This window comes from Anastrepha ludens, chromosome 5 (genome assembly GCF_028408465.1).
Source record: "Anastrepha ludens isolate Willacy chromosome 5, idAnaLude1.1, whole genome shotgun sequence".
Classification (NCBI taxonomy): domain Eukaryota; kingdom Metazoa; phylum Arthropoda; class Insecta; order Diptera; family Tephritidae; genus Anastrepha; species Anastrepha ludens.
Genome location: NC_071501.1, coordinates 72,609,063 through 72,622,013, shown reverse-complemented (window position 1 = coordinate 72,622,013; position 12,951 = coordinate 72,609,063). Strand labels below are relative to the sequence as shown.

At 31.3% G+C, this 12,951-nt stretch overlaps 1 protein-coding gene across 14 annotated transcripts in view; it reads right to left on the bottom strand.

Annotated features, from left to right (window-relative positions):
• Positions 1-12,951, bottom strand: part of LOC128865064 (muscle-specific protein 300 kDa) — a 286,723-nt gene that overhangs the window by 39,948 nt on the left and 233,824 nt on the right. For 13 of the 14 annotated variants that reach the window (XM_054104992.1, XM_054104990.1, XM_054104996.1 and 10 more), the window contains one exon: positions 1,779-1,886. The exons of the other annotated variant lie outside the window; for it this stretch is intronic. In XM_054104992.1, the coding sequence (XP_053960967.1) occupies positions 1,779-1,886 (108 nt within the window). The remainder of the gene's footprint in view (positions 1-1,778; positions 1,887-12,951) is intronic. 14 annotated transcript variants of the gene reach the window in all.

Below are 12,951 nucleotides of genomic sequence, written 5' to 3'. Positions count from 1 at the left end.
TTTCCTAATAAAAAACTAAAAAACAAATAGAACTTCCATACGGGCTCTTGCGAGCCCGTCAAAAAATAAGCAAAGCATTCAAGTAGCGCTTCGCATTTTTTTTAAATTTTGGAAATAACGGGCCTAGTATATGAGGCAATTCGATTCACAATTCGCAATGAGGTAAAATCGCTTAAGGGATCATCACGCCAATCAAGAAGAAGAAGAAGAAGTATATGAGGCATTTTGAATATAAAAGAATTTTCCACAAAAAGAAAGATTTCCAAAATCAGCAATTTTTTTTTCCTAAATTTAATGGCTGTGAAACTGTTAGGCGGATTTTAGTAAAAATTACAGACAATATAGTTTAACATACGCAGTTTAATAAAAACTGCTGAAGACAATTTTAAAATTTTATCCGAACAACGCTTCCAAATTGAGAAAATTTACTTCGAAAAAAAAATTAATTAATTGATAAATCGGTTCACGAAGTTCATTCGTTGTCGATTCGTTGGTCTCTGCCCTTCGACTAGTTAAAAAAATGACGTAGGAACCTTGGTTTACGTGCCTATAAAATACAGCTTGTGCAGGAGTTAAAGTCTTATCATCATCGTTTTTGATGATTGGGCTCATTCAAATTTTAATTTAAAAAGTAGTGAAAGATTGGGCTGATCGAATGCGCCATGTAAATCATAGCCGTGGTGGGCTCATGCCGGATATCATATTAAAAAAATAAATGCCACAAAATTATCTACCAGATTACTTCCAACAATATTTCTGTCTTGTATTATCATTTTAAGTTCTCAAGCTCTTAAAAAAAAATACCTGATATTTGCACTTTGCTTACTTTTTGACGGACTCATTAACCTATGGCAGGGTTCTCAGAAAGTAATTAAAATGTTTATGAATTTACTTTACTCCTTTATTTTATTCCGTTTGCTTTATTTTTCTTATGAGTTTCCTACTAATTTTCGTATCTGAAAGTATACGTAATATGTAATAAATATGTATATAAGAATTAAATAACTAACGTAACGTGTAACGTGTAACATGTAATGTTACGATAAGAGTATCAGATATTTCCAAAATCTAACATTTTAAAATGGGCTAAGGCGATCATGCCTGACTTGGCGCGTAAAATTTCGTAGTTTACGCATTTCAAAATTTGTCTTACGAAAAAAATGTATTTCTGTGCAGTTAAGTTTACAACATGAAAGAAAATAATATAATGAAAATTTCATTAAATAAAATAAAAAAAATCAAAATAAAAACAAAATAAATGTGCGATATATGAGGGATGCGGTTGTGTTACTGAATTTATGCGACACACGCCAGCATTCACTTAATCGGATTTTTGTTTAAGAAAAAAAAATAATCATATGCGTATATATTTGTAAGTACTTGTTAATTACTTAAATTTTGGGTGTAATTAAGACAATTATTTTTTTTTTTTTTCAAGTTTAAATATAGACAAAGCTAATTAATTTAGATATTGCAATTATGCAAAATTTTCCTTTGTTAAACTTAGTATGCTGTGGATGTACATGTGTGTAAGTCGGTGGTTGGGGTTGTATGCAAAAAGTGTCATTTACAATACTTTATATAGAATATAAGTATATAGCACATGTCCACATAGTAGAAAATGCAAAACTACATTACTAAAACCGCAGTTGCGCGTATTGCATACATACTTACATATTTACAGACAAAATAGTGCATACATACATAGGCTAGCGGGTACGCATACGTACATATGGACATATGTATGCACAATCGTCTTTGCAATCGCGGAGACGTACCTTTAATCCTTGCAGCATACCATCCAGACTTGCGCTGGGCAAATTGCCAATACCATCTTCGACCGTCGATAGGGATTGCAGTAAATCTTCGATATCGTGCGTTAACTCCTATAACATTCGTATTAATAATGTGAGTTTCATTTAAAGTGAATAAAATAGGTTGAGAAATTCGTTATTTGCAAGAAACAAAAGCAAGAAAAAACAAGGAAATGAAAACAATGCCAAATATTATAGAACAATAAGGACAATGAGCCAAAAAATTGTTAGGTAGTTGCTTATTTTTTTGTAATATTTTTTTTTTTTCGAATGCAATGAACCCAAAATTGTGCGAAATAGAAACAGAATAGAAACACTCGGAACAAGAAACAATGTATAGCAGAATTTTCATAAAAGATAAATGCAAAGAGAATTTTATACAAATTTTAGAAAGTGATGAAGAAACAAAGGTATATAACAAAGGCATTCGTGAATTTTTTTTTGTTGGTTTTGTTTTTAGAACGCAGAATTAAATTACGTCATGAGTTTTTGGTAGATACTATGTACATAAGTAAGTAGATAATTGTATGTAAATACATATATACAAGATATAGGACTGTTGTGTGGGTGAGGACAATGCAATTATGACTCATTTTGTAAAAGTTCAGAATAGCTTCTTTTGCTTTGTAGAATAAGAGTTTGGGCAAGAGACAGCGTAATTTAGACAGGAAGCATTTTTTGTTTTTTTTTTGTTTTTGTATTTATATACAACATGCATGACATACAGATGAGATGAGCAATGGCAAATAGTTACAGTGAAACATGCGATGGTATGCAAAGAACACACATAGATGAGAAAAAAAATTGATTAATGTTTAATTTTGGTTTTAAGCAGCAGGTTGAAGAGTATTGATACTTATAAGCAGTAAGTATTAATTTTGCTTAAAAACAAATGTCCGGAAATTTCAAACTTTCACCAATGTTTTCTATTAGTCCTTGAAGAAATAAAATGACTTGAGATACCTGACTCTTTAAATTTTTAAACACCTAAAACCGTTTCGCTATTATTTTTATACATTTAATAGTTCAGTATTTTATTGAAAAAATTAATAAGAAATGGAATAAATTAAAAATAAGGATAAGTTAAATAAAAAAATAAAAAAAGATAAAAATTACTTAGTTATATTAAGAATATGGAACATTAGAATGGTACAAAAAAGTCCTTTTCCTTAGCGCTACTCCCTAAATACGAGTATATTTTAATTTTGAATTAATTTAATTATTTTAATTAATTTTAATTTTTTTTTGTATGTAATTAATATTAATAAAAGCTACCTAAATACTATGGCCAAAGACATGAGACATCTTTTTTGTTCTTTTTTTTCTGTGTAATCTTAACAAAAATGCTACCTAAATATATTACCATTGCCGAAAACAAACATTTTTTTTGTATTGCAATATTACCCCAATGCAATGCTACCCCAAGAGTTATTAAAACAAAAATTTATATACAATATACAATACAATAACTGAAAACCCCCCAAAATTTAAAACAAAATCATATATAAAAAAAAATTTTAAATAAAAAACTTCAAAAAATAAAAACAAAAATATTTGACTCCCATTTTTATTTTTAGCAAACTTTTTGGACTTTAGTGAAGATATACGAGTATTAAAGGAGGAGATCAAATATTATACACCCGTACATATTTTCAATTAAATTTGCGGAAAAGCGCATTATTCACATAAGAATTCAATGGTAATTTGCAAAGCATTGGCATCACAGGTAAATATTAGATAAAAAAACATAAAAAAGAGTTTCCTATTTCTTTGGTGATAGAAAATTCAGGAGTAAGCATTAAGAAAACGGTTCGTTTTTTGGGTAATCCTAGTGTTTGTATGTACCAAGCTAAAGATCAATGAATGACACATATACTGGGCAAGGTGGCGCAAAATTAGTCATACTATTTTTTTAATAACTTTTTTATTAAATAAAAAAAAAATAAATCTTTATTTTCAAATATGATTGACGTACGACGCTATTTGCAAAAATTAAATTAAAAACAAAAAATCTTAATTTTACGCCACCTTGTATTTAGTTTGGGAAAAAACCATTATATAATATTATATTTAAGTAGTTACAGTTTTTTTTTAGTTAACAAAAATTACATATTTCAAATAATAACAGTTATTATTGAAGGCGAGTCGCAGTATTTAGTTTATGAACATTTTTCTTTGAGAGTCAAAGTAAGTTGAAATGCAACTAGAGAATTATTAATTATTTTTGAAAAAAGTTTGTATCAAAAAAGTATTAAGTGTTACAATAAAAAGAATGACTAAAATATAAAAACTACATACGCCTTGTTCAGATTTAAAGTTAACGCGTAAAAGAGAAAATGCGCAAATCCGTCAGCCGAAGAAATTATTAAAAATCAACCATAATTTCGAGCCGGTTCAAACTTGTACTTTATTGCACTAAAATTTAATGGGCTATTAAAGTGCGTACCCAACCTTTTTTGTTTTTAAATTCTGATTAAAAAGGTTGAAATGTTTAAGGATATTTTTCGAATTTGTATAAGTCTTTTAGAAATTTTGAAAATGAAGCTCGAGATATGTTCTTTGTTGTAAATTGAACTAAATAAAAAAAAAAAATAATAATTGGCGCGTACACTTCTGTTAGGTGTTTGGCCGAGCTCCTCCTCCTATTTGTGGTGTGCGTGTTGATGTTGTTCCACAAATGGAGGGACCTACAATTTCAAGCCGACTCCGAATGGCAGATATTTTTATGAGGAGCTTTTTCATGGCAGAAATACACTCGGATGTTTTTATTAATTTTGCTTTCACCGAGATTCGAACCAACGACCCCTCTGTGAATTCCGAATGGTGATCACGCACCAACCCAAATTGAACTATGTTTTTGTAAAAAATTAATGAAAATTGACCGAAAAAAAATTAAAAGTAGTCAAAATTGATCGCGCGTCATATGGGTATTAGGTGTCAACGGAAGTGTGGTATACATGTTTTTTGTCATATGGGGGATTTTACAAAAATATATATCATTCATTTTATTTTCACAAAAGTGTTCATTAGTTAGATATTTAAGAATTCAAATAAAAAAGTTTGACATTCGATATTTTAAATAAAGTTTTAAATGCCTAGCCAGGTATTTAAAAGACTCAAATGCAGAATTTATGTTGACTTTGTACTATAATATTTTAGTTTTGTACTAAATTTGAAAATTTCAATTCAAGCGTAGAAATCACAAACAGCTCCATAAAATTTTTCTGCATTTTTTTAATAAGCAGAAACCAGTTTAAACATAAGTAGTCGATCAGTAAGTTCGGTGAGTCTCGGTAAGTTTTGAAAGGGCGAAAAAATACATGTAACATATTCCATTATTTAATTTCTATATTCGTATTTTTTCTAATTTGCAGAAGAAAGCACCACAGGTTTTGCAAAATACGCATAACTGCTTTGAAATGCATATATCAGAAGTCATTTTGAGTGATGCGTGAAGTAATTCAGCCTCAAACCAAACATACGAAAAAATATTTCAATTTTTGCCTGAAAGCTTATTGAGAGCTACTTTCTGAGAGTTGCCTGAAATCGATAAGAAATTTTTTATGATTGTTTTCCTCAGAGTTGCCTCAATTGATTTTTCTTACTCTAAGTCTACTTTTAAGAAGTTATTTATAAGACTCTTTTCATAGGGTCTCTGTTTGTTTAAAAATAAATAAAAATAAAAATCGAAAAGTCATTTTTGCCCCCAAATTGAAAACCAATTGCTTAACATTTTAAAAGATTCTTCTCGGCTCAAAAGTTTATTTAGTGGAATGCCAACTTCTACATTAATACAATTCATATATCTAACTGAGCAATATTTATGTACATGAAGAAAAATTTAAATGAAGATAAAAATACTAAATTAATTTTGAATTATAAGGAATGTTTAAAATATTTATAACATATTATTATATAATGGTAAATAGAAAAATAAGAGCAAAAATATATGTTTAACCATATTATTACTATTTTTTTCTAAACCCTCCACTAAAGATTAGTTATTTTTTCATTCGAAAAATGTTTACTAATTATTAAGCATTATTTAGAAAACATTACTGGAATTTCACAAAATAAGATACTAATAATTTTTTCAGCTTTTAAAGAATTAACGTTAATATTATTTTCAAACGAGAAAGTAATTGTTAAATGTATTAATTATTTTTGTATAAAAAAAATCATATTTTATTGACCTATGCTGGATCTGCAAGATGACACAAAATAAATCACCCAATTTGTTTTTGAAACACTTTTTTAAAAATTAAAAAAAATGATTTTAACGAAACAATACTTTGTTTTGACCTTTCCACGCTCTATTGCTTGTCTGTTTGTGTGCTGCAGTTGTCTAGTTCAAAAATGACGAATATGATGACTCCATAAATTATAAATTTTCCGGTAGGATGATTAATTTTGCGCCACTTTGTACATTATTATTTATGCACTCAGTATGCACGCATACATGCGTTGGCCCTTATTTTATGCACGCCCGGACCTTTTAGAAAACCCATCTAGGCGGCCAACGCAGCCGAATGGGTGGGTGGGTGATTACCATTCGAAAGTGCGTAGGTTCAAATTCGTGCATAAAGTAGCAAAATAATAGAAAACTTGTTTTCTAATAGCTTTCAGCCCTCGGCAAGCAATGGCAAAACTCCGCGTGTGTTTCTTCTTACAAAAAGCCCATCTGCCGTTCGAAGTCGGCTGCAAACTGTAGGCCCCTCCATTTGTGAAACAACATCAAGAAGCAAGCCACAAACAGGAGGAGGAGCTCGGCCAAACACCCAAAAAGAGTGTAAACGCCAATTAAATGATTTTCTAGTCGATTTAGGAAAAACATTTTACGGCACTTAAGATCCAACTTTTTTTTTTGAAGGTTTGATTTCAAGTTGAATATCACTGGCATTTACTTTGAAATATTATTACTCGTATTTAACATTTTAATTGTATGTTTGTATATGAGACAAGTTTGAAATTAATTTTTGAATACAAATTGCTATCCAAGCTTCTTTCAGGTGAGCAACTGAAATTATTTGCGTACAAAAATGTTTGCCTTTGCTAGAGAATTTTTTCTCCAATTGCAGTAAACTTGAGAATAAGCGTAGGAAGTGGAGAAATATACTGAATTTACATTCAACTCAAGCTCAGGTTTATTTCATTTTTGAGTTTTGTCAAATCATGCAGGTTCAGCTTTAAAAATTTTTTATTTTTTATTTTTATTTTTATTTAAAAATTAATTCTAGAAGCAAAGTTTCTGTTTTTGAAAGCCTTTGAACTCTAATTACATATATTTTTTTTTGTTTTTTGTGCGATCTGTTCGATTTCCTAACACAAGTAAGTACTATTTACATGTGAACTATTTTCAAAAACCTATCTTTTGAGCACTCATAAATCAACTTTCAAATATCAACAGCGAATAATGCAGTATGTGGCACTACCATTTACGCGTCTTGTACAGTTCACAGCTGAAATTGCCCCTAAACACATACATAGATTTCAAAGGAGCTCTGCGTTATAAAAATTGCATTGAAGTGCGTGTGTAAGTATGTACAAGTATGTAAATTGATCTGTAAGTAAATATATGCCTATACATACACATTTAGTTACTTATTTCACGTAGCATTAACTTGGCGTCTCCAGTCTTTGCTATTTCTGGAACAAACACTTTTCGCCAAATGCCAATGAAATTAGATTTTCAGCGCTTCACAATCAACTTCGAATAACTTTTAGATTAACTTGACTTAACACAGATATGCAATAGCTTTTTTTCAAAAAGGGGTCTAAACACTTTTCACTACAGTTTTATTTCATTTCAGCTCTTCAGCGAATTCCTTTATTTTCAAAACTAATCCACCTCAAATGCAGGCACATACTCGTATAGATGCATAGGTGCAGTAGATTTGTGTGATTGCTCGCCACTTATTCGCACAAGACGTTCGTTCACCACTGGCCGAGTGTTACTGCAAAACTGTCGAGCGCATTCCAAACAGAAATCAGAAATCTATTTTAGATGCCCGCAATGCTGACTGCAGCTGAAATCGAGCGAGTTGAATGCAGCCACGAAAGCCGGCAACGCTGCGTGTATTACTTGTTTTGTGCGAATATTTGTGGGCAATATGATGCGGCAAGCAGCAGCCGGGTATAAATGCAAATGTGCAAAAGAAATTTTGCATTTAAGATTACACACACACGATCACACATGCATGCGTGTGTGCAAGTGTGCAACTATTTCCTGTAGTATCCAAAAGGGGGAGACACATAAAAGGAGTGGTTAGTTATGGACTACCTACTTTGTGGCAATTTTCAAACTACTCTAACAATACTAATGTGAGTTCACTTATTCGCTCATTTATTTAATAGTAGATAATGGGATCACAAAATCAATTCGTCTTGTATGCGCATTTCCATGGCAATGTAATCGAAGCCAGTTGTGTTGGTACAGCGCCCAAATGGACTAGTACTGCGCCAGTTCTGAGTTAGTCCAATTTACTACAGGACTAATAAATAAACTATTTATGTATAGTATTTTGCAGTTATTTAAGAAAAATTGCAACCCAAGATTGCTTACAACACCAACGTCTGAAATGTGTGGGTTGCTGTGGATTTGTGCCTAATTGAGTGGATGATTTGATTTTAAGTATTTTTAAGGAAGTAATTAAAATTACAATTACTTTCATGAGCAATGCATTCTTCTAAGAACTCTCTTATATGACTCAATTGGATTTTGAACAACGAATTTTATTTTCTGATACTTTCAGCTAGAAATGAGCTCATCAATTATTCAATTTCAATTGAATTTATTTTTCTACTACCCTTGTTGCGTTTTGGCTGCAAGAATTACCATAAAAATGAAAAGATGTTAAATATAAAGGAAGTTCGAGCAAAAACGCAACTTTTAAACAAAATAATATACAATACATTTTTTTTATTGACTAAAGAAAAGAGAACGCTTGTTTGGAATGTTAAGAATAGCATTTTTACAAAGCTTTCTATTTGCACTTTCTTTGTTAAACATATTTGAAAATATTGGGTGGAAAAATTTTTGAAATAAAAAATATACGAAATAGATGCCACGAAAATGTTTGTTCTATGAGCAGTGACACAGACTTGCAAGAGCCAAATTAAGTTTACAACATACGAATGACCACCAATGCTTCAGCACTAAAAGTAATCGATACGAGGGCTACCAGTGAGAAGATGCGAAGCGGAAGACTTTTTCTGCATTCAAATAAAATAAATAAACGCGCGTACACTTCGGTTAGGTGTTAGGCCGAGCTCCTTTTCCTATTTGTGGTGTGCGTCTTGATGCTGTTCCGCAAATGGAGGGACTTACAGTTTTAAGCCAACTGCGAACGGCAAATAGTTCTTATGAGGAGCTTTTTCATGGCAGGAGACTCTACATGGGAAAGCACAAATGGGGAATATCTTAGCTTCACTTGCTGTTTCGAATTAGCGCCACAGCAACGGAATGGTGCGCGTTTTTGAGCTCAACCAAAACCATTTGGACGGCTACTGCCTAATAAAGAAGTAACTAATGTGTTTTCCGCGCTTAATGTGGATATAATGAAACAAATATATTTTTATATTATGTTTTATGAATTTCACAAACAATCCAGGAAAGATTGTTGGTAAATTTCTACCACTGAAATGTTGTTATTACTCGTATTAATCTTAGGCTACAGCGCACTGCCGGCAGAAGATATCTATTGTGCAAAGCCTGGGGAGGCTTTTAAAAAATTTCAGCACTTTCTGAGGTTTATGGGTCCATAATTCATATGACCTCATGGCAATACCACCAAGATGGTTACTACATCCAAAATTTTTTCTGGTTATGTCAAAAAGTCACTTGCGGTTTATATTTTTAGCATGAAAAGTAAGTGTTAAACATTTTGAGGCAATTCGTGCAACTTCAAGAGCGCTTCCTTCTATTTAATTAACTGAAGTATTCTTTTGAAGGGCCGAAATTGTCTACGATGCGAATGGACGATTTGTGAAAAATTGGCTCCATGGATTGATCGCGGCCGATTGAACGCGGTGCGGTTATTTATGAGCATGGAATAAATTTCAACCCAACATTTCAATACTTTGTATTTTATTTAACTACAGCGTTTTTATGTCGCTATAGAAAACCTCTATATACTAGCAAGCTACTTATAAAAGGAGGGTGGTTCTTATTGCTAGTCTCTAAATTTTTTCCATGGTCGAAGAAATTAAACATCAATTTTTTTTTTTTTCGTTTAATACTTAAACGTGCCGCCAACGCTTAGAAAACTGGTACTGAAACTCACATGAGACAAATTTCATACAAAATAATTACATAACGATATTTTCTTCTGATCTTTGCATTTCCCTTCACAATTATTAAAAGACCAACGGCACCAAAAAAAAAAAATCAACAAAAAAAAATAAGAATTTTTCAATTTAATTTTTAATAGTTTTTTTTATTTCGGGAACTCTTAGAGCTCCTATAGTTGAACTTCCCGTTTTTTGCACATTTGTGCCGCAGAATGAAAAGAGCAGACTACAAAATATCCATCTGTAAACATTTTATACCAAATTTAAAAAAAAGTGCATACTTCCCGAAGGAATTCAATTGTAATTTTCAAAGCCGGATAGATATTAGTTAAAAAAATTAAAAACGATGTCTAATTTTTTGCCCATAGAAAGGGGCCCTATGCGCCGCAGTGGGGTGAAAAAAGATAAACAAATTGTTTTTTTAGCTGCTTGAGAACTAACGTTAGCAGCGGTGAGTATTGTAGGTGATGGAACAATGAGCTGTATGAGCTTCACAACGATATAGACATAGTGCAGCGAATAAAGATTCCACGATACAAACGCTCCAGCTCTGAAAGTATTCGATGCGGTCCCAGCTAGTGGTAGCAGAGGCAGAGGAAGGCCTCCTCTGCGTTGAAAAGATCAGGTAGAGAAGGACTGAACTGCACTTGGAGTTTCCAATTGGCGCCGATTAGCACGAAAAATAAACGACTGGCGCGCTTTATTAAACTCGGGCAAAATCGCGTAAGCGGTTATCACGCCAATTAAGAAGAAGAAGCAAGAACGAGTGCTAGATTTTATAAGAAGTTCCTTCATAGCAGAAATACACTCAGAGGTAGGCATAGAAAATGTGTGCTTTTCATCTGCATGGTAGTCAGTTTGGAAATTTTGCTTTAGAGAAATTTGAATATGACAAATTATAAATTTTATTTCTATACAAAAATTGTATAATGGCTATTAAAGCAGTATTGTTGCTCCTCTGTTTTTTAGTGTTTCTTTGCATATATCAAACAAGGATCATATCAATTTGTATTCTATAAACCAAATATTATACTTGTATAAAGAAATAATACTTTTGTAAAAGGAAAAATCAATAGAAAAGGTGCATAAAACTTTCGAATCTCTTGAGTAATTGATAAAAAAAGCTGGCCACGGTTTTATTTCTATATGAAGTCTAGAATTTTATAGAATATGAATATGAACTGTGAATTGCATAAATACCGCCTATAACACGATGGTTTGGTGCCACGTTGTAATAAAACGCGTTGTAGGAGTATTCTCGTATAACTCACCCGTTTGGCCCTAAATATATCAATTTTTTTGTTGTAGAAAAATAGATTTCCTTTTTAACTTAGGTATTGATTCCTTTTCACTTGCCATGGCTGAGAAATAAATATTTCAATTAAAATAAATACTTATAAATTCTACAAATAATTCAAGATACAGAAAGATGGGAGAAATCCCGCGTTATACGAGGCGCATATGTAAAATGGCGTAATATGAAATCGCGTTGTAAAAGTACCGCGATATAGGGGGAACATACAAGCCGCTCATTTGCTGCATAATACGCACACAGAAATTACGGCAAGCTCCTCTTTTATGTTGAGTAGCAAATGCTTGGCGATATCGATACCAAGTAAAAGTAAGTCTTTAGATGAAAATATTTATTTACTTTTCCTTAAGCAGACATTTACTATTAAAAGCTTTGAAGTCCGTTTTCTCGACTTTGTTTTGTTGTTGTTTTTTTTTCGATTATACATACATTCTGGCAGCAAATGCGCGGCATGTGTATGTACTCGTATGCATCGCAAATGGGTGCAGTCTCTGTTTGTCATTTTTCGTAAAACCTAAAATCTTTGCGCCTCTGTCGCATATTTACGGAAAAATCTTTAACTACGGAGTATATCAATGAAAATTGTATTACTTAGAGTGTTACTTTTGTGTCATATGAATGGTAAGTTAAAGAATGTGTAATAAAAACGTCTATGAGCCAATAGTAAGTTGTAATGAAAAAAAAACAAAAACGAAAAAAATATTAAAATAGAAAATAAAAGAAAGCATGCGTGGATTTATGTTAGTTTTGTTTTATTTTTTTAATAAGTTCTACTCGTACATCATTTATAGCAGCATAACAATAAAAAAATAATAAATACAATACAAATACGTTCATACGTAAGTACGAAAGTGTGAATTGTGATACAACAATATACTGAATACTTAGCGCATAAAAGGTTAAAATTTAACAATTAATTAGATGTGGCAAGTGAGTAAAAGTTGAGAATTTGAATGAAATAAAAATTAAAATTTAAAATAAAAACAAAATAATAATAAAAAAAATACATACATATAAAAAAAGTTTTTTACAAAATATGCAAATGAAAATAGTTAATAAAAAAATTAAATTAATTTTGTTTAGGTATTTTCTAGAAATAAATCATATGTATGTACATATGTTTGTAAATATTAAGGCACAATATCGGACATATTATTTTTCTAGGCCTTTATATGCAGATACTTGAATTTGACATACTTCAAGCAAGAATATATATTAGAGAATAGTTTATAGGGTTACATGTTTTGCTAGCATATTAAAATATCAATTAAATAATAAAATATATTTAAAAACATACATAAATATCTATGTATCTGTCATGCCACAGCAATGCAAACGACTAACCAAACGTTAAATATATCTATGTAATTACAATACATACATATGCATGAAGAATCATCAAATGTTTTCGACAACGTATTTGTGTATGGATGTATGTTTGTTTGTATGTATTTATGTGCCATGGTATTTGCCAGCAGGCAACTTTGCAAGCTGCTCTACTACAAGTACTTTTTGCTGCACAAAATTTATTTCGTT